Source organism: Leuciscus leuciscus (assembly GCF_965113295.1).
Source record: "Leuciscus leuciscus genome assembly, chromosome: 17".
In the NCBI taxonomy this organism is placed as follows: Eukaryota; Metazoa; Chordata; class Actinopteri; order Cypriniformes; family Leuciscidae; genus Leuciscus; species Leuciscus leuciscus.
The window spans coordinates 20,157,734-20,180,556 of NC_138741.1; the positions used below are offsets into that span (position 1 = coordinate 20,157,734).

The 22,823-nt window shown below is 35.7% G+C and overlaps 2 protein-coding genes across 2 annotated transcripts in view; one reads left to right on the forward strand and one right to left on the reverse strand.

Annotated features, from left to right (window-relative positions):
- The window catches only part of abhd12 (abhydrolase domain containing 12, lysophospholipase), a 28,737-nt gene extending 20,467 nt beyond the window's left edge, over positions 1 to 8,270 (forward strand). Inside the window, exons 8-14 of the mRNA XM_082144162.1 lie at positions 84 to 213; positions 396 to 433; positions 1,806 to 1,885; positions 2,004 to 2,086; positions 2,530 to 2,608; positions 3,943 to 4,070; positions 5,160 to 8,270. Coding sequence (XP_082000288.1) covers positions 84 to 213; positions 396 to 433; positions 1,806 to 1,885; positions 2,004 to 2,086; positions 2,530 to 2,608; positions 3,943 to 4,070; positions 5,160 to 5,193 — 572 coding nt within the window. The 3' untranslated portion in view covers positions 5,194 to 8,270. The remainder of the gene's footprint in view (positions 1 to 83; positions 214 to 395; positions 434 to 1,805; positions 1,886 to 2,003; positions 2,087 to 2,529; positions 2,609 to 3,942; positions 4,071 to 5,159) is intronic.
- A 1,640-nt stretch (positions 8,271 to 9,910) lies between these two features.
- pygb (phosphorylase, glycogen; brain) lies at positions 9,911 to 22,745 on the reverse strand. Its single transcript, XM_082144097.1, has 20 exons — positions 22,381 to 22,745; positions 20,535 to 20,636; positions 20,108 to 20,186; positions 19,925 to 20,028; positions 19,648 to 19,779; positions 18,926 to 19,037; positions 17,407 to 17,489; positions 16,788 to 16,931; positions 16,586 to 16,678; positions 16,168 to 16,314; positions 15,929 to 16,092; positions 15,631 to 15,745; positions 15,383 to 15,484; positions 15,039 to 15,186; positions 14,756 to 14,814; positions 13,775 to 13,916; positions 13,397 to 13,604; positions 11,888 to 12,022; positions 11,636 to 11,702; positions 9,911 to 11,193 (listed from the first exon to the last, which is right to left on the reverse strand). Exons 1-20 carry the CDS (start codon positions 22,621 to 22,623, stop codon positions 11,041 to 11,043), a joined length of 2,532 nt encoding a protein of 843 aa, XP_082000223.1. The 5' UTR covers positions 22,624 to 22,745; the 3' UTR covers positions 9,911 to 11,040.
- Between the last annotated feature and the right edge of the window lie 78 nt (positions 22,746 to 22,823).

Sequence of the window (22,823 nt, forward strand, 5' to 3'; positions counted from 1 at the left end):
TAAAGCATTATCCTATCATTTGAGTCAGAATCCCATTCCCAGTGCCGGATTGAAGCACCGTGTGGTTTTGTTTGTTTGTGCAGGTTGGGGTGACTCTGAGGGCAGCCCTTCAGAGAAAGGGATGACGTCAGACGCCCTCTTCCTCTACCAGTGGATAAAGCAGCGGATTGGCCAGAAGCCCCTGCACATCTGGGGTCATTCACTCGGCACAGGGTGAGATGAACTCGCCGGAGCCATCTCAAAGAGCTCTGTGGATAGTGTTCCTTTCTCTAGAAGTGGAACTTCTTGTTCTTGGAATAATATTTTGGCATTCATTTGACATAAAGGAATTGATTGTGTAACTCCCTGTGGCATATTTGAACTGCTGCTGATGCTGTACATTCCTGTTTTTCCAGAGTGGCCACTAACCTAGTGAGACGGCTGTGTGACAGGGGTACGTGATCATTAGTTTGTGTATACTGATGGGCAGGAATGTTGAACTGAGAACAAACCATAGCCAGCAGTGTAAAACTACAATTTGAGACCAAGTAGAAACTTCCGACAGCTGGTTACAGTCGGTTGAACCTTTATCCTTCAATGGCTAGCACCCATTTACCTACCTTCAAAGAAATCACATTGAATAAAGGGATGAATTCTATGTCACCTCATTATTATTCATGAGCCAAGTACATTCTTGTAGACATGTTCCCAAATTAAATGATTGAAAATTCAAAAGTGTGATTTCCAGGGCTGTAAAAGTTGTGGAAATGAATACAATCTTAAAAGGTCATGGACATTTCTAGAGTCAATATACACTGCTATTCAAAAGTTTGGGGCCAATCAATAATTCTATTCAGCAACGAGGCATTAAATTGATCAAAAGTGAGAGTAAAGACATTTATGATGATACAAAGAAAATCTATTTCAGTAAATTACTGTTCTTTTGAACTTTCTGGTCATCAAAGAATCCTGAAAAAAATTAGCTACAGTTTCCACAAACAAATTAAGCGGTACAACCGTTTTCAACATTGATAATAACAAGAAATGTTTCTTGAGCAGCAAATCAGCATATTAGAATGATTTCTGAAGGATCCTGTGACGCTGAAGACTGGAGTAATGATGCTGAAAATTCAGCTTTGAATCACAGGAATACATTTTTTTTTTTTTTTTATATATATTAAATAGAAAACAGTTTTTTAAAATTGGAATAATATTAGGTTTTTAATCTATTTCTGATTTTATACTCTACTCAACTTCTATTTCTGATTAAATAAATTCATCTTTGGTGAGCAAAAGAGACTTCTTTCAAAAACATTTTAAACAAAAGTGTAAAATTTTCTCAATATGCTTCTAAAGTATTTATTTGGCTAGAGTTTACTGTTAAGTGAGTGTGATCTATATCAAGGATATTTTCAAAATCCTTCCAATCCTCACAAATGACTGTAAAAGTGATGGCTAATTCTGGAAAAGCATTGGTCAGAAAGTGTGGAAACCCTAAATGTCAAATTTGAGTCTAAAACATTTGTTAATATTATTTAATAATAATTATAATTGGCTCACATAAAGAACGATGAATGTAAATTGAAGTGCCCTGATCGCCAACAAGAGTTTAGGAATATAATTTCTTTATTTCTTGTCAGTTAGGAAGCTGCGACTCTGATTTGACGTTTCAGAAATAGACAAGCTTTAATAGGCACTGACTAGATTAAGAGTGAACTTATGTAATCGACAAGCACTTCAAGTCTTTAAGTTACATAAGCCTGTATTTGAGCCGCTGTTACAAAACTTGAAGGAATTATGCAGACTTCCTTCCTCTGTGTTTATAGGAACGCCCCCTGACTCGCTGATTTTAGAGTCGCCCTTTACCAATATCAGAGAGGAAGCCAAGAGCCATCCCTTCTCTATGGTGAGAAATCAAGTTCCTGTTCACTCTCAAAGTATCATGTATTGCCTTTGTGCCATGAATAAAAGCAGAACTGACCTTGGACATTGATATATGTTCATTTATTATAAATGTGTAACAGGTTTACAGATATCTACCAGGCTTTGACTGGTTCTTCCTGGATTCAATTACTGCAAATGACATTCGATTTGCCAGTGATGAGAAGTAGGTTCTTCTTGTCTTCTATTTTGTTTGTTTCTCTGTAAGTTTAAGTGTGATAGTTTGTTTACCCTGTGTCCACCAAGGGAAACTGTTGAGTGTTTACACATCACTGTGTCCTCACAGCTGTGTTGAGATAATAATCTCGGCTCTCTGTTCTGTAGCATTTTACATGCTGGAGGCTTCATCTTCCTCTGAGAATTTGTTTTAGAAACAGACTTAATGTGAATGCTTGTATACTGTAAAGAGAGCACTTTAGTATTCAGCCCCATGTGACCATTGATTCTTCTGACATAGATGCAGTGAGCATGGAATTAATTACACAGACCTCCAGTGCAAGTTCCCAAGCTGTAATAACACAAGCCCTATGAAATCCCTATAAGGTTGTACCTCTTTTGAGTACTTTGGAGTATTTCAAACACCTGAAAATGTGTCTGTCTGTCTCTTAGTGTCAAGCACATATCCTGTCCGGTTCTGATCCTGCATGCAGAAGATGACACAGTCGTACCCTTCCAGCTGGGAAAGAAGGTAAAGTATCAACGTTAAACAATGACGGGGGTTCATTTAAAGGGATACTTCACCGATTAGCATTAAGCTTTGTATTAGTAGAAACCCAGAAGTATTCCCTCCCTCATGTCCCCCTGAGACGAGATATTTCTGTTTTGTGTGTCTGGGAAAAAACCTCAGATGATGCAAAAAGCGTCATTTTGCGTCATCTGATGCTTTTTTGGCCAGAGACTATAGAGACTACAACCAGTAGTAGGAGCTAGTTCCGCATGTTTTCGTCCCGCCCATAGGGGGTGGGATCTCACGTTAAAACGGCGTCTTTTCAGTTTCGAGTCAACAAGTAACCTAGTTGTATAATTTCTTCCGATACTGCCCTCTGTAACCGCTAGGCATGGCTTGGGAGTGGCCTCGTAGGGCAGCGAAGCAAGTGCATTCTGGGAGTTGTTGTCTTTCATCAACATGAGCCAAAAATACATTTTCTGGCTTTTCTCAGTGTAGAAGGCACCAACTTCTAAAATAATTTCACATTTCTACTACATAAAATACCCAATTTAAATACACATTAATCTTTCCAGTGGTGAAATATCCCTTTAAAACTGTAGAATGGAAAGTTCAGACTCTAAATTCTGATTGGATGAGATATGCTCATTATACTTGGATTCAAATAATTTTGATCACTTGTTATGATTAAACCTAATTTCTGCTTTTAAAAGCACATATGGCATGTCTGATAGTATTTTTTTTTTAAACTTTTATCTGCCATATTTCTCAGGCTCAAGTTTTGCTATATACATGTGAGGATGTGTATTAAACAACATGTTACATGTCAAAAAAAAAAATCATATACCAAATAAAGTTGCAGTAAAAATAGGTTTTGTTTTGTTCAGAAATAACCTTAACCTAAATATATCTTCATTATAAACCATTGGTCTCAATTTGTTTCTTTTTTTAAATTAACTAACATTATTATACTATATAGAACACAACCACAGTGTTACTTATAGCTGTTTGATGTAGGGTTATTATAGTTAACTAAAACCATTAACTAAAATAACACTGGTTATTAATAATATTATTATAATTATTATACAACAATAATAATATATTATGGTAGCTGCTAATGTATTTGTTTTTTTAAGATGGTCTGTTCTCTGTAATAATAATAATAATAATAATAAAACAATATATTATTATATATTTATATTATTATTTTATATATAATAATAATTATATTATAAAAATAGAATTAATATAATATAATCATTATTAGTATTAATAACAACAACAGTAATAATATAAAATAGTACCTGCTAATACATTTGTTTGAAAGATGCGTTCTCTCTGTTTATCCACAGCTGTATGATTTGGCGGCTCAGAGTAAGAGTCTGAATGGACATAAGGTTCAGTTCATCCCATTCTCCAGCGCTCTGGGATACAGACACAAGTTCATCTACAAGAGCCCACAGCTACCAAATATACTCAGGTATGTACTGTACACTTTACAAACTGCTGCCATCTGTACTTTTTCCCAGAGCTCGGTGCTGACAAAACAGTTCAGCAACATTAATCTTATTTTTTGGGTGTGAATACAAGCTATTTTTAGGATTGTGCCAGGTGGTGTAATTTTGACATTCTGCTCCAGGTCCCTGACCAACAGCCGAGGCAATAGTAATTCAGACATACATAAATCACTCTCATTCCGCTCTGTTCCAGTTTGTGCTGGAACTGAACCAACAAACAGATCTGGTTTGATTTGAGATGGGGTTATTGGTAATGATTTCTTTAGGGAGACAGACCTTTACATTTCTTTAGTAAACACTAGAGGTGGGGTTCTCAAACATTCAGTCAACTGAACCGCTGTGACAAAATTATTTATTTGAGATAGCCTGAGATTTAAGTTATAACCTTTAGTTTTCTAAATGTATTAAATTGAGTTCATAATTGAATGACTGATTCTTTTTTAAGTTGAGTTAAGTGTTATTTTAATTTGTTCACTTTTTTTATTATTATTAATTATATATTAAATACACCTGAATATATTTGGACACTGAGACAACTCTTAAACTTTATGTATTAGTTAAAGTCTGCAAGACTTTTCCCAAGAACTAACTACCTTTCATGGACATGTTTTCTTTTTCAATTACTGTCAATTACAATTTTTTCAACTAGACTAGTCCGACTCCAAAGGTTATGTTTTCTGGACAAATTAGATCAATTTGTCTAAATTTAACTGTAAATCTATGGTTTTATAATTGAAAACATTACAATTCTTCTGTGAAATATTTTGCTATCTATCTTTATATATGACACTGAAGTGTGGCTAAAGCATCAGAATCCTTCTATACTTTTATATATATTTGTGTATTCTATTATACATATTCTTGTACATATTTATCAGTGTTTTTATAGATACATTTAATGTAATTTATATTGATTTAAATGTATATTTTTGTTTAGTTAATAGCATTTCTGCAACTGTAGCAAATCCCGGTCAAGAAACGGTCCCAGTTTTATTTCTATTAGATTTTGAGAAATCTAATGTGTTTTTGTTCTCTTTGTCTCTCTGTCTCAGTGATTTTCTCAGTGCGACGCTTCCTCACATGTAGTCAAGATCATTTTACCTGACTGCCCTCTCTCACACACTGTCAGTTAAACACACACACAATGTACATTATCCGCACTGTGTACATCATGTGTACATGTGCACACACACACAAGCATGGACTGAAGATGCACCGGTTCCTTTTGCATTCCTTTGTTAACACAACCTACGGAGGGAGAAAGTTATCATCTTTGAGAGAGTGATTTGTTTCACTGCCTCATGTTGTCATGGTAACAGATCTGAAGGGGCTGCTGGAGCACAAAGTATGCAAAATAATATGCAAATATGCACTGAAATTAATGCTTAAGTCATCGAGCCTCTTCAAAGGAAAGAAGTACAGATGAAGTTTTAACGATGGCACTGAGAAGACCACACAAGGATCAAGGTCAAAGGGACGAATCAGGACAACTTGCTATAATAATGTCACCGTCAGTGCTTGCTGACTGCGATTCACTGTTTTGTTTTTATGAACGTACAATAACCGACTTATTAACAATATCATGGACCTGAAATCCACTCAATGTGAACAGCGAGTTGTTTTAGGTTGAACTTGAATTATGTACAATAAAATGTCTTCTTTCTTTTTTGTTTCTTCCCATTTAAATGATGCGTCTCCTGAATGATTTTAAAGTGCAGATTTTTGTGCTGCCTTGGCATTAAAACTCTGTGACTTTTTTATGGGGTTTATTGTGTATTGTGTTTATGCTGTAATGTTTGCTTGGTACATATGCAACCTAACTGCAATCAGAACTGAATGAGCTTTTGACATGACATTTTCCTCCCCAAATTCCCAATGTTTCATCATTTTAATGCATTTGGTTTTTCTATGCTAGTTTGCATGCAAGTTACTGGAAAAAAAGATTGTTGCACTCTCAATAGAAAAAACTGTATGCAAAATCATTTTCTTTTCTTCGTTATGTGGGTTATATATTTTCTTTGGTGTTTATACTCACTTTGCACATTCCAAAAAATTATTTATTAAAAACATTAATTCCTTGTTACCATAATATGTTGGATACCCAAATCAAAAATCCTAGTGACAAATCTTGATAACTTATTTTTATTAATATTACATTCAATTCATGCCCTCCCCTTTATTATATAGAGCCAAAAAAAAAACTTTATATAAATCAGCAACTCACTGATGTACACTACTGTTCAAAAGTTTAGGGTCAGTAAGTTTTTCTCTTATGTTCTCCAAGGCTATATTTATTTGACTAAAAATACAGTAAAAACAGTCAAATTGTGAAAGGGTTCCTATGCAGTTTGGAGATTGGGATTTGGTTAGAGTATTTTCCAAGTCTGGAAAAGTCTGGAAAAATATAAAATTAAGAATTTCTAAACTTATACAAGCAGAGCGGTTTCACGGCAATATTGATCATTTAGTGATTGTCTAACATGACAATGAATTTAAGGCGCACATTTTCATTACACAAAACTATCTTTGCCATAAGCTCATTAAAAGAATGCGACTCAAACCAGCAACAGATGAAGGATCAAATGATCATTTAACTCAGACTGTACTTTGCTGTTTGGTGGTCGTGCCACATCAAACCACATTTACAGTATCAAACTGTGTCAGTTATTAAGCACTTTCGGTTTCTTCTCATCATGCCAGCACACGTTATCACTTCTAGAAAACCGATTAAAAATTCAAATTATAGATGACTGTACTGTATATCAAATATAGTACTGAAAATAGTGTTGTATGCACCTTTTATGTTTTTTTATGGAAAATGTGTAGGAACCCTGTATTACAATATATTATATTGCATAATATTACAACATATTTTTAAAATATAATTTATTCCTGTGATGCAAATCTGAATTTTCAGCATCATTACTGCAGTCTTCAGTGTCACATGATCTTTCAGAAATCATTCTAATATGCTGATTTGCTGCATTTCTTATTCTCAGTGTTGAAAACAGTTGTGCTGCTTAATATTGTGTAACCAATGATATTTTTTTGCAAGTTGTTTTTTTGAAATCTTTTGTAACATTTGTCACTTTTGATCAATTTAATGCCTCCTTAATGACTTGCTAACTTCTTTCAATAGAAAAGATCATTCTGAACCAAAACTTTTGAACAGTAGTATACTTTGTTTACAGTTGAAAATATATATGTTTTTTCTAACAAGATCATTCTGACCCAAACTTCACTTTTAGTGTATCTTCCAATGTTTTATAGTTGTGTTCTCTAATATTGACTCTATAAAATTTTGAGCAATAACGACACATATCTTTGATTTGCTCTGACATCTTGTCATGTATATTTGATGAACATATTTTCTTCCCAGTGTGCACTGACCATCTGATAATTCTTATCTGTGAACACAAGTTAATTTCACTGTAATACAGGCCTTTTGAAAATCGAGATCTGCTGTATTGTTGCTCTGTGTGTCAGGTTATATTTGTCAGATATTTTTGGGGCTGGTAATGATAGGAAGGTCATGTGTGCATGAAAGCTTGGATCATCTCGAGGCTCTGTTTGAACAGTCAATGTTACTCTCAGAAAGAAATTGCATCCCAATATTTTTTGTTTTCTTCTGCCAGTGTGGGCTCATGATGGACTGATACACTGAAAGCAAAACAACCAAAATCTCTTAATTTGCGAAGGATTATGTAGAAATGATCAAGTTTTAGCAAGACCACCAGGTCCTAGAGAAGTGCAATAATCGTATCTAAAGCCGAAAGACAACCATACTGTATGTAAGACCAAAAACAAACTATATAGAGGTATAAATGAAGTCACTTAATTATGTATCCTGTTTTGTTAGAATGTAAAAATGGACCACTGTATATTTGGATGTCACTGCTCTGAACACAGATTTTATTCTGTCGTCTTCGTTGATGTTGACCAAACTTTGCATATTTGAATTGAACACTTATATTTTAAAATAATTTTTTGTAATGAAATGAAATACTGCCCAGTTATTTCAACAGCAACTGTTACTTTTTGCAGACTATATCATGCGTGGTTTACAATGTTTGTTTTCTTCTAAGCTGCTAAACCTTACTGGACACATGCACAGATGTAAGTACAGTATGTTTGTTTGTAAACAATAAAGGACTGGAAAAGAATTAGGTTTGTGTTCTGATATCCACTATTTTTAAAACTTTTATACTGAATCCCAGGACGGCATTTTTTTTTTTTTAAGTACCTCACTGACTGACTTTTTTTTCCATGTAGCAGAACACACATGCATATACACTCACCTAAAGGATTATTAGGAACACCATACTAATACTGTGTTTGACCCCCTTTCGCCTTCAGAACTGCCTTAATTCTACGTGGCATTGATTCAACAAGGTGCTGAAAGCATTCTTTAGAAATGTTGGCCCATATTGATAGGATAGCATCTTGCAGTTGATGGAGATTTGTGGGATGCACATCCAGGGCACGAAGCTCCCGTTCCACCACATCCCAAAGATGCTCTATTGGGTTGAGATCTGGTGACTGTGGGGGCCATTTTAGTACAGTGAACTCATTGTCATGTTCAAGAAACCAATTTGAAATGATTCGAGCTTTGTGACATGGTGCATTATCCTGCTGGAAGTAGCCATCAGAGGATGGGTACATGGTGGTCATAAAGGGATGGACATGGTCAGAAACAATGCTCAGGTAGGCCGTGGCATTTAAACGATGCCCAATTGGCACTAAGGGGCCTAAAGTGTGCCAAGAAAACATCCCCCACACCATTACACCACCACCACCAGCCTGCACAGTGGTAACAAGGCATGATGGATCCATGTTCTCATTCTGTTTACGCCAAATTCTGACTCTACCATCTGAATGTCTCAACAGAAATCGAGACTCATCAGACCAGGCAACATTTTTCCAGTCTTCAACTGTCCAATTTTGGTGAGCTCGTGCAAATTGTAGCCTCTTTTTCCTATTTGTAGTGGAGATGATTTCCTGTTGTAGCCCATCCGCCTCAAGGTTGTGCGTGTTGTGGCTTCACAAATGCTTTGCTGCATACCTCGGTTGTAACGAGTGGTTATTTCATTCAAAGTTGCTCTTCTATCAGCTTGAATCAGTCGGCCCATTCTCCTCTGACCTCTAGCATCAACAAGGCATTTTCGCCCACAGGACTGCCGCATACTGGATGTTTTTCCCTTTTCACACCATTCTTTGTAAACCCTAGAAATGGTTGTGCGTGAAAATCCCAGTAACTGAGCAGATTGTGAAATACTCAGACCGGCCCGTCTGGCACCAACAACCATGCCACGCTCAAAATTGCTTAAATCACCTTTCTTTCCCATTCTGACATTCAGTTTGGAGTTCAGGAGATTGTCTTGACCAGGACCACACCCCTAAATGCATTGAAGCAACTGCCATGTGTTTGGTTGATTAGATAATTGCATTAATGAGAAATTGAACTGGTGTTCCTAATAATCCTTTAGGTGAGTGTACATATAAACCACAATGTGAACAATTTTAATAGACAGGGACATACTCAAATCCAGGTAAACTAGTTATACTACAGGGAAGCCTGGGGTTAGTTTCTTTTCTTTTTATTTTTATGTATCAGGTTTAGGCCATGCCTCATTCAGGTGTTCACTTTTACCTTACCCGACACCTGTTCAAGCCATTCATTACTATACTGAGTGATATGAATGTGGCGTTAACAAGACAACAGCCTTCAATCTTTACAACAATGAACAGATTCTCCAACTTACAATTGGAATTGCCTTGTTTAGTCATTTTAGTCAACAGCATACTGTTTTTATTTATTTTATTATTTGTTAACAAGGTAATTTCCTTACAGTACTTGTGTAAAAAAAAAAGAAGAAAAAGAAAACAAGGCCTCAGTACAAGTGTGAATGTTCAAAGATGACATCCATAAGCATACATTCAAATGACAGTCTGGAATCTGAAATGCTGTTAAGAGCTGAAAAAAGTCAGAATTTGCTTTATGAAAAGGGTCATAGTTCAAGCTACAGATACATTAGTGCAAACATATCATCACTTGGTAATACTATGCAAAATAGAGCACAAATTGACATCGGCTCACCCTGACAAAATAGAAAATATAATGTACTATTTGATGGATTCCTGTGAGTTTACATCAGCCAGCTGCCATATATCCTCTATTCTCATTGTTTTATGAAATATTTACATTATTGTTGTTAATATTGCACAGTATGCACACAAGGCACCCTTTAACCTGTGTCAGAAAGCTTGAATAAAAAGATAATTCAGTCATTACTGCCGTTTGCCACTTTTGAGATGGTTGTTTCTGACTGGTTATATACTGTATTTTAGGGCAGGGAGACTAATTCTACTGAATTTAAACAAACTAAAGGGGGCTGATGATCAAATATTTCCTGAAGCTACTAAGAAATAGTCCAGGATGCAAATGATAGTTAGGTCTCCAATGTTTTCCAGTTGCTGATTTCATTTCCTGAAATACATAAAACAGGTACAGAACTATAGTCTTGGCATCTCTGTTATAATCAGTCAGAATGGCCAACCTTAAAAGTGATACAAGGAATGCACCAAAATTGAGAATTTACACATGCATCAATACAGCTGTAAACTGAAGCTAGACTAAGCTCTAACTAAATGAAGCTTCAATAAATTAGTCTCAGATGAGCAACAAATTGAATTGGCATAACCGAATTCATGAAAATGGAGTATGGGCAAGTGAAAGTAACAGTGATTTTAAATATACTACAGTGTAAGTGCACATGGAGGGGTTAGTTTGTGTGTATATTGGGGGTACACTACAGTCGTGAAATTCAAAGGGGTTCAATATGGTGTTATGCATAGTGAGAGAAACCTGAAGGCACACCAACACACTGGGAATGGTTGAGGAACAGGCAAGCAGACCCAGTGTTCCCTGCTCCCTCATTCCAGTGGTTCATTAGGTGGCGGGATCTTGACGTCCGACGGCTCCACTCCCCAGATCTCACGGGCGTACTCCGTGATGGTGCGGTCACTGGAGAACTTTCCAGAAGCAGCAATGTTCCTGATCACTGTTTTGGTCCATTCTTTTGGGTTCTGATTAAAAATAAAAATAAAAATAAAGAGTGGGGAATTTTACTTATAATGAATGAACAAAGCTTTAAAAAAAAGTTGCTTTTGGGAAACAAGCAGTTTTGCCCATACAACTATTTCTCAAAAATCAGTTCTACATTTTGAGCAGTGGAAGACACATTTAAACTCCAAGTAGATCAATCAGCCAATAAATGGTCATTTTCAGATTATGACCATCAGCTAACAATTAACAGGAGTGTTAGGCGCCCACTTGTGTCAATTACAAAAACATTTTCTGTTCTCAGATATTTTATATAATTATAGTTTATAACATATTAAAAATGCAGTTTAAAATGATATACAGTAATTATAGGTTTAATATAGATCAAACAGAAAAAAATATTTAAATGTTCAAATTATGAAATAGCCATTGAAAAACCCATATTGGTAGATCATCCAAACTCACCTTGTAGAGTTCATTAACTTTTTCTTGACTACTGATATATGATTCATAGTCTGCAAAAACCTTGAACCTGAGAGAGAAAAACAACAGAAGTCAGACACCTCCTACAAATGAGAAAAAAAAGTGATCATACATACATACATAAAATATATAACATACAGAACATACATAAAAGACACCAGAAAATGCAAACTATTTCAAAGAAGGAGTGAAGCAATAAATTACATTCAGACAAGTGCACTCTTTGCTGCCCACCTGTCATGATTCATGAGCATGTTGACAATGTCTTTGAAGAGTTCCGGCTCTTTGGGGCTGAAGAACCCAGTGCTGATTTGATCCATCACCTGTTTGAGTTCAGGAAGACGCTCATAGTATTCACTGGCATTGTATCTAGATCACAAACAGTGATGTTATTGTAGACTCAAACTTTAACTATTAAAAGTTGTTTTTCAGTCACTGATATAAAGCTGAAATCAAATAGATGATAAATATTAGATGAAAAACTTGAAAAAGATGAACTCATGAAAAAGTAAATATGTAAAAACCAAAAAAAGCATAAAAAAAATTAAATAAAAAAAAAATCACATAACTAAAATAAATAACCAAAATTTTTGTATAAACACTATAATATCAGGGGTGAATCAAAGGTGATTGGGATGGTTTTTGAATTTCCGCCTTGTGTAAACAGTTGTGTAACAAGTTTATATTATAGTGAAATGATGCGTGACATACTCTATGTAAATAAGCCAAAACCCTTCTTTTCAGAATTAGTTTTTTTTACGTTAAGCATAATCCAGCTAGCTCTTGACCATTATTTGTGGATGATTAGGGGTCGCACAAATGAAGAGGTTGGGAAAAACCAATTTCGAGTATAAACAATGGTCCTCTATTGCAAGTTTGGTAGCACTTTAAGCACTGTCCCAATCACCCAGAATCATGGCGTCCCATCCACCTAAATTGTGACTAAATAAAAACAACCCAATTCTGAATTTGTTAATGATTTTGTTGCAGTAGAGCATCATATTCATGTTTCCATCAAAGGTTTGTGTAAAATAGTAGTTATGACAATTTTAGGACCTTATTACGAAAACTAGCAAAAGCTTGTAATTTTCCTCATGCATTTGAGGGTCAACTTCTTGTTTGTACAATTTTTACAACGAGGTCTCACAGCTAGGGCTCGGCAAAAAAGGTTACATTTTTCCCTCATTAAAATAATCTCTGTATAGTTATACTATCCTATTTCACCCATCCCAATCACCCTTAATTCACTCCTATATAAATAACACTAAAATAACAGTGATCACAAAACAAATCCAGTCAGAAGAAAATAATTTCACAAATGTCACAATCAGGAAATTACATTTATGTTTGGTAACACTTTACTACAAAGTTTCATTGGTTAACATTAGTTAACTACATTACTTACCACGACCTAACAATGAACAATAATTCTAATGCATTTATTAATCTTACTTAACGTTAACTTCCAAATTTACTAATACACTATTAAAATCAAAAGTTGTACTCGTTCATATTTTTAAATGGTCCAGAGCTGTAACGAACTATCAATGAACAGTTATACTTTTAATAACTAATGTTAGAAAAGATTAATACTGTAACAAATGAAGTGCTTATTATTAGGTAATTTTAGCAAATGCATTACCTAATAGAACCTTATGGTAAAGTGTTTGACTTTATCATTCCTCCCATCTAGACCTATGATTCTCTCTCTTATTCGGTTTATATCTATTCACTCTTTCTCACCCCTTTTTGTCCATGGCCTCCACATCCTCGACCCGCATGCCAAAGATGAACAGGTTTTCCTCTCCAGCTTCTTCTGCCATCTCCACGTTGGCGCCGTCCATGGTGCCGATGGTCAGAGCGCCGTTAAGCATGAACTTCATGTTTCCCGTCCCGGAGGCTTCAGTGCCCGCCGTGGAGATCTGCTCGGACAGGTCGGCAGCGGGGATCACTGAAGAGCAAAGCACATGACAAATTCAAATTCCATTATAATCTATGACATCCAATAAATAAAATAACTATGATGCAACTTTAACAAAATAATTATTAGATTATCTTGACAAATATCTAATCTGATATTTTTATGGCTATCCATCAACAGTTGTTAATGCGTTTACTCACCTTTCTCAGCTAATGAGACTCTATAGTTCTCCAGGAAAATGACCTTCAGTCTGTCTCCCACCACAGGATCATGGTTAACCACCTCCCCCACTGAGGTGATCAGTTTAATGATAATCTTTGCCATGTGATAGCCTGGTGCCGCCTGCAGGAGGCAGTGCAGGATCAGAGAAAAAAGCCTTTTAGCACTGGACTCTTTGTGGTTCTCAACCTTTTTGACTTTGAAGGCCCCCAGAGTCCAACACAATTTTCGAGCTGCTTGTTTTCAAACTTTTTAACAGAAACTGGGAGTGTCAATATATTAAGATAATTATTTTACTGATTCCAGAAGTTTCACAAACAATATGTTCTTTAATAAATCAATAGTTGTTGAGGGCTGGGGGAGACAAAAATATATATTAAGTTTTCACCTTGGTTTTATGTTTTTTTTTCTTTTTTTTTTTCCCCAGCATTTCAGCAAAGTTTGATTATGTTCACATACTATTATTCAGAATCCCTTGAATTATATATATATATATATATATATATATATATATATATATATATATATATTTTTTTTTTTAGGGCTGTCAAAAGATTAATCGCATCCAAAATAAAAGTTTGTGTTTAAATAATATATGTGTGTGTACTGTGTATAATTAAATTTGTATCTAGAAATACACACACACATGCATGTATATATTTAAGAAAAATGTGTTATTTATGTATAAAAAATATATATTTATATTATAAATGATCTATAAATATATACAGTATATGTATGCAAATATTTCTTAAATATATACATGCATGTGTGTGTATTTATATATACAAAATAATTATACACAGTACACACATATATTATTTAAACACAAACTTTTATTTTGGATGCGATTAATTGCGATTAATCTTTTGACAGCCCTAATATATATATATATATATATATATATATATATATATATATATATATATATATATATAATTTTATTTTTATTATTCACATACCTTTCCTCCAATCATTACGGTCCTGGGAACAAACTTCTTGTTTGGTTCTTTCTTGATCCCTAGAAAAGTGCAGAATAAAATAATTTATGAAAATTACTCATTAAATCATTCATTAATTTGATCTATTTTTACAAAGTATCTAGATATAATTATGATAAAACAAAAACAAAAAGTGCAATGTTCTCTTTGGTCAGTTCATCAGTGCTCAGACAGGTGGCAGTGTTCAAGCACTGATCTTCTATCTTGAATATATTGCTGTGTTTTTCTTTGTGTATTTCCGTACTGTTGTATAGAGTGATGACATGAAGGCAGTTGAGCAGTTGTCTCTTGTACTCATGGATTCTTTTGACATGGATGTCAAAGATGGACTCAGGGTTTATCTTTACTTTGTACTCATTCTCCAGATAAGCTGCAAACTTCTGCTTATTCTCCTAAAAATGACAAAAAAAAAAAACAAAAAAAAAATTGTATTTAAACATGAAGCCAAAACTTCTCTTTCTTTTTTTAATTCTTCTGTCTTTTAAAATTTTGAAAAAGACTCCTGTACATTATAAATATCAAAATCGAAGAAGATATGTCTTTAATTATAATAAAATAAAAATAAAATAAATAAATTTAAAAGTAGACCTGCTTCACTTTAGCCACATCCCGAATGAACATTTCATCATTGATGAAGTCCAAAAGTTTTCTTAGTTGGAACAGATCCGTCAGGAAGTCCTCGCCAATTTTCTGAAAGGGAAAGATAGTGAGGGACAGAAAAAAAAAAAAAAACTGTGGGGGTAGAGCGAGCAAGAGCTGGATAAAATAAAATAAATAACATTTTAAATAAAATACTACACAACTTTACACCAACTGCATGAATAAGTTGATGTCACCTCAGCGATGATGTCAGCCAGGCCAGGGTTGCAGAGCAGCAGCCAGCGCCGAGGTGTGATGCCGTTTGTCTTGTTCTGAAACTTCTCCGGCTCAACGTCACAAAAGTCCTTAAATCTTAAACCAGTTTAAAAAATAAATTAATTTCTGCAAGTTCTAAATGTAACTATATCAAAAGTACTTAATGTCAATACACACATGACCTAAATAGCATTAAAATAAAAATGCTTCCATGGCTCCCTGGAAATAATTCATTCGCTGTCAAATATTTGTGTAAATAGACTTACGCACTCTACTCACACAGTGGTTTTGACAATGTCCGAGTGAATCCGTGCAACTCCGTTGACGGCGTGTGACCCGACCACACAAAGGTGAGCCATGTTGATCCTCTTTGGATCGCCCTCCTCGACCAGAGACATCCTGCGCAAACGATCATGGTCGCCTGGATACAGCGCAGCAATTCTCTACAACAGAGAGTCCATCAGACCAGCCAGAAATAACTATGATGATCTTGAGTTAGTGTATGTGTGTGTCCTCACATCCAGATGCCGCCGGTTGATCTCATAGACGATCTGCAGGTGTCGTGGCAGAAGCTTCTCAAACATGTAGACAGGCCAGCGCTCCAGAGCCTCGGGTAACACCGTGTGGTTTGTGTACGCACACGTCTTTGTGGTAACCTCCCACGCCTACATACACACATACGCACTTTAATGCAGATTTTGGAAAGTTAAATTATAAATAAAATAACAAAATGAATAAAATAATAAAATAACTTCCAAGAAAATTGTATTTAAAAAGAGTCTGGCTGAATGAACAATACTTTACAATCAATATATTAGCAAAACTTTGTCTATTACTCATGTCAACATGACTAGGCAGAAAAATACAAATGCTGAACAACAAAACAGCTGTGAAGGAATTATCTTAAAACCCAGTTTGACAGCCTGAACATCACACCTTTTCCCAGTCCAGCTGCTCTATATCCACCAGGATTCTCATGAGTTCAGGAATCGCCAAAGCCGGATGAGTATCATTCAGTTGAATCGCCACCTGAGAGAGTGGTTTTGAAACCGTTATTCTTCGTGAGAGCAAAAACCTTTGCTGTTTTTACATTTGTGACTGAAAATTCAGTCAATTAATGTATTTCATGTCATATAACCTTTTCAGGGAAAGCCTCAAAAGAGGTGCGCACGGGATCCCTGCAGCCAAACTTGGAAGATTTAAAGCGTCTGATGATGTCCTGCAGAGTAGCAGCCACCACAAAGTACTCCTGCTTTAAACGGAGCTCCTTCCCTTCGAAAAACTAACACATGCACATACAATATTAAATACAGACACACTGAAAGTTTTACAAACAGCAAAACATTCCATTTACTGTCAGTTTTTTGGACAGAATAACCAAGCATTGTTCTTTCTTAGTTTAGTAGTTGTGTGAATAAAAACAATATACACTAATGTATCATGACACATAGAACCACTGTTGCTCAGAACATATCAGTCTTCCATTTTCATACTTCCTTCCTCAATGTATTACACATGTCAGTGGCACTGTTGCATAAGATAAGAGTTTTCTCTGCTGAAATCTGCTCATGCCAGTCAGCTAAAGCTTATTTTGCATACCAGCACAGTTTAAATTTACACACATATGATTGTCAATGTTTGTTAGTAACATAACGCATATCACGTTCAAATTCTCCCTCTCCCTCTCCATTCTGTCCATCAGACCATCAGGTATCCTTAGCAAGAGTTGTATAGCACTGAAAAGTGAGTGTACGTACATTGTCATTGGGGTAGAGCACCCGGGAGATGTTCTCTGCCAGGTTTCGGTCCAATACAGCCTGGATGTAATCTCCCACATTGACTAAAATTAAGAGAGAGCATTTAAAAAATGACATGCTAAAATGCCTGTTTTGTAGAGTATTCCTCACAAGCACAGTCTTAAATGAGTTAAATGAAATTATCTTTAAGAGTTGGGAGAAAATGGGATGCGCGTCATATACTGTATGGTATGTCTTAAAAGTGACAGCAGCCTAATAAACCCACTGCTGTCTGTCATCAGGTTAATGATAATCAAAGAATCACTCGCTGCTCTTGGCTGAATAACTTTTGTAGCTTTAATAAGGATTAATCGATATTTAATTTATAATTTACGCAGTGAAGGCTGTGAAGTGTTTGATAACTTTATTAAATTTGTATATATCCTACCTGTTAGACCTACCCGAAAATCTTAAAGCACTGTTTACAAGGTTACACATGGGTCAAAAACAACAGCAGGGCAAGTAAAAATCTGAACTGGTCTGACTGGGCCAATAGAAAAAACTGAGCCCTAATATATATATATATATATAGGGCAGGTAAATGTGACATTTATTATAATGGGTTTATGTGAAGATTGTTTTAAGTTCACTTAAATTAAAAGGTGTTATATTTTTTAAAGCCTAATAAATGTTAAAATGTATAGCTTTTAATTATACTGTAATGCTGAATGGCTATAATTAATAGCTAAAATTGATGGGGGAAAATCAATTTTATCGAGGGATCAGTAGCAGTATTGGTATCGGTGATACTAGCCTTAAACAAATATTTAAAACTCAGGCTACTGTCTTTATGTTGTTTCTACATTAATTTGGAGATTAAATGTGAAATTTTAAAATTAGTTGCAATTCATCTTGATTAATTACAAAAAAAATGGTGAATAATTAGTTCATTTTTTAATCGATTGACAGTACTAGTGTGTGCGTGTGTGTGTGTGTGTGTGTGTGTGTGTGTGTGTGTGTTCATTGTATGCATGTATAAACCTTAATAAACCTTACGAGTATGTGTCTAATATAGAATGAGACATTGACTGTAGAGCTCAGAGGCCCTACAATCATGAAGGACGCTCTCAAAAGCAGGCGTATCTATGGGTAACGCTGGCCTGTTGCCAGCTGCTCTCCTGTTTCTGTGCTGCTGATGCATTGCTCTGGTGAAGAGGCCTATATTTAGTATTCTACACAGAAACCATTCTCCCAGGAAACAAGTTCACTTTCATATAAACTAAACTGAGAAGGTAAGTGTCGAATCAATCAAACTAACAGTAATATAAAAGACTATTTCAATAATACTGCAAGCAACTGGAAATATCAAGCATGTAATAATCTAAGCTCACACAAAGCTCACCTGGAATCCTCCAAACAAACCAGGACAGAGAAGCTCACTTAATTTCAGCGATTCAGCCAAAAGTAGAACCAAACCATAAATGTGTTATACTGGAGCTCAGACTGCTTATCATGTGAGCTGATCATTGTGTTGACTCACATTCTTGCAGGTTGAAATCATTAGGAGCTTTGGCAGACCACAGTCTCATAGTATTCACAGTGTTGTTTTTATAACCAGGCACAGGAGTGTCATAAGGCATTGCAAGCACCACCTGCCGAAGACAAGACAGAGCGCTACAGTAAAATATAGACATGAACTGACTTTAATTTTGCCATCCTATTTATCCACAATTACAGTAACATTCAAAAGCTCAGTAAGTTTTTGTTTTTGTTAAAAGAAATGAAGGACGCATTAATTTAATCAAGTGTTACAAAAAAAATATATTTTAAATAAATTATGTTCTTTTTACCTTTCTATTTAAAAAAACATGTATAACGGTTTCCAAACTTATTAGGCAGCACAACTGTTTTCAACATTGATATTAATAAAAAATGATTCTTGAGCACCAAATCAGCATATTAGAATGATTTCTGAAGGATCATGTGACACCGAAGACTGGAAATGTTGCTGAAAATTTTGCTTTGCCATAAGAATATGTTATTTTTTATTGTAATCATTTTATTTATGAAAATATTTGTATAATAATTAGAAATAATATTACTGTTTTACTGTATTTTTGTTCAAATCAATGAAGCCATGAGCATAACAGACTTCTTTCAGAAATATGACATTCTTTTGAATGACAGTGAATGTGGTTGAAGTTGTTTTTTTCTATAGCTATGTTTTCCCCCTGATATCCCACTAGATTATCACTGACTGACCTGAGTGTCAACCCACTTTGGTCCCTCATGAGTATGCTCCACTCGGCCATAGAAATGCACAGGAAGCATGTACTCGGGACGGGCCTTCTCCCAAGGGTTACCATAACGAAGCCAATCGTCAGCTTCCTCAACCTAAAAAAAAAAAAAAAAAAAAAAAGAAAAAAAAAGTGTATTCATATTTTCAGTATTTGATCTACTAACTAAATAAAATGAAATGCAATGGTAAACATATACTGAAAATTACCATTATAAATACTATTTTTCAGTTTTGGTTTACCTGCCAGCCACTGGTGATCTTCTGATTGAAGATCCCAAACTCATAACGAATGCCATAACCATATGCCGCCAAACCCAGAGATGCCATTGAGTCCAGGAAACAAGCTGAGAGAGAAAGCAGACATCAAACGTCCAATATGTCGGGGACTTGTACTAGGATGTAGGGAGTTTTAAATGTAGGTACCTGCAAGACGCCCGAGCCCTCCGTTTCCCAGCCCTGCATCCTCCTCAATCTCCTCTAATTCTTCCAAATCCAGGCCAAGCTGAAGGTCAATAGATTTTAGATTTCATGTTAAAAAAAATATATAAAAAAGAAAATCACATTGGGCAACACAATTTCAACCGATTATGCAAATTTCGTGCAGTTTAATGTTTCGGCAATTTCCATGTTCTCTCATTCAAACAAGGAAGGGTTTAGACTAAGAGTTTTGCAAGCCTGTGGCAACTGGTCTACATCCCCCATGAGCGCTCTGTGGGTGAGCAGGGGAAAAACAACAGCTGTTTCTAAAGTTTCAGGATGTTTAAGTAACAGAGCTCTGGGAAAGTTCTGCAATTCAGTAACAAATGCTTTACAAGAGCATTAAGTTTGCTATGTCAGTGATGCATTTCACCTGGTAGATGGCCTCATCACAGGTATTCTGCAGCCCAAGATTTATCATGGTGTTCTGTAGAGTTCTGCCCATGTAGAACTCCAGAGACAGATAGTGGATGCGCTGCAACAAAAAACACACAAATAAAACCTCACTGCATCTGCACAGAGACATCTGAACTAGCAGATCATGTAGGCAGAAGACCATAGAAAAGATGTGACAATACAAGCTTACAGTAATAAGAAGATGCAACATTTTACTGTCTGATAAAATTATAACATTATACTATCTTATAACACTTAATACTCAGTATATGAACTTGAACTGAAACAAAAGGTCAAGCAATATGTTGTTTTTTTCCCTCAAATTGGCTGTTTATATTATATGAATTTACTCCAATATTATAACATTTATTTAAATATTTTCTAAAAAATATTTGAAAACAGGAAATGTGTATTCTCCACAGACATATATGTTAAAATAGTTTGAATTAAATCAACTCTTAGAAAAATAAATCACTTTAAAATGATTTTTTGCAGTCAGTGTAAGCTTGTATTTTCACACTTTTTATATGGTTTACTGCCTACTTATACTCTCTGTTACTGAAGTACAACGTTTGACCTTGTTGGCTTGGTATCAACTTTTCATAAGTGTTCATTCATTAGATGTCTGCCCCTGGGAGAAGTTTACAGACTGCTGAAGGCCTCAAATACACATTGAACAACATCTAAATACCACAGTAATAAATAAATAAATAAATGCATGCTTCAGTTTAACATGCTGAGATGGGGCTTAATCACTGCATAGTGCATACTGTGGGTTTAAATAAAGTGACAGTGTTTTACTGTTTTCCAAGGGTCTGAACTTCAACAAGCGTAGTGCTTGACGAGAGTGAAGTTCCTGGAAATGCTTCACATATTGGTGTGCTCAACCATATAAAGCTATCTGCTTCCATTAAGAGATATCTAGACAGGAGGGAAAACACAGGCTTTCATTACTGGCTCAAAGGACACACACATCTCTGGAAAGCTGTCAAGCCCAGAACAGGAACATTCAATAAATAAATGATTTCCAAAAGACCTAAAGTACAGAAAATTACCATGTAATGCTGCTTTAATTCAAAATACATGGTTAGATTCCATGTTCATCAACAAACAAGTCACAATAAGCTTTACAGCCACATCAATGGAGCCACAAAAGATTAAGAAAAGAAGCACTTTCTCCTAGTTACTCTCCAAAAAAACCCATCATGACCTCCCAACTCATTAAGCACCCAGGTAATAGTTGTCTATTAATAGCCACAAGTGATGCTGCACATGGACCATGTCAATGCATTAAATAAAACCTATTATCTTCAACTGGGTTTGACAGTATACTGCAATCTGTACTTGTCCTAGTGAGCACAGAGAATAAGTGGTTGCAAAATACTTAATTAATGACGACCTAAGGAACAGATCACACTTTTTTAACAGCTGACCTCATGTCAATGGATGGCCAATGCAAAGAACACCAAGCTGAGGAAACAAATACAGGCCTTTAACTCTCCCCAGAAAACAGTGAAATTAATGACTGACTCACAATAAATGAGGAAATGACTGTCCAGGTCATATTCACTAACATTTACAATGCACTTAGTATGAATATGATTATGGTTTGTGCACTTAATTTGAACAAAAGAAGCCACTTGATACAGCAGTGTGCAATTCTGCAGTAATGCAATTATAGAGGCCCAAATTTGCCAAATGCATTTAACAAAATGTTTAAATTCGTAAACATTAATGCCACATTAAAAGCATTTCATGTAACTTATCCCACTAGTGCACAAACATGCCACTTCCTCGCTGCAAGAGGAGGAAGAGATCCGTACCTTCGGGTCTTTCTCATAGTAATACTGCTGAGTGCGGATCCAGCGGCCCACCAGGTGATCCCGCACCGTGTGTGCCAGGGCGAAGTAATAATCCCGCGGGGTGGCCACATTGCGGTCCTTCACTAGGGTGAAGTGAAGATGCCTGTTGAAGCTCTTTTTGATTTCGGCAACATCCCCCAGTCCAGCTATACCACGAACACTGATCTGCTTGCGCTTTTCCTGATCGGATAGAGGTTTGGACATGTTGTCAATGCGTTTAAAAAGCAAAGAATGAAACTGCTGGACCCCTGACTTGTGCACAACTTGGTGCGGTGGAGAAGGACTTTACGCGCACTGTTCACTGGCTTTGAGACACACCCCTATGTCAACTGGAGAAGAAGGTGGGCGGGCTTAAATCCCGCCTGTTTATTGGCCATTGACACTATCGTAATTGCGTTCCCATA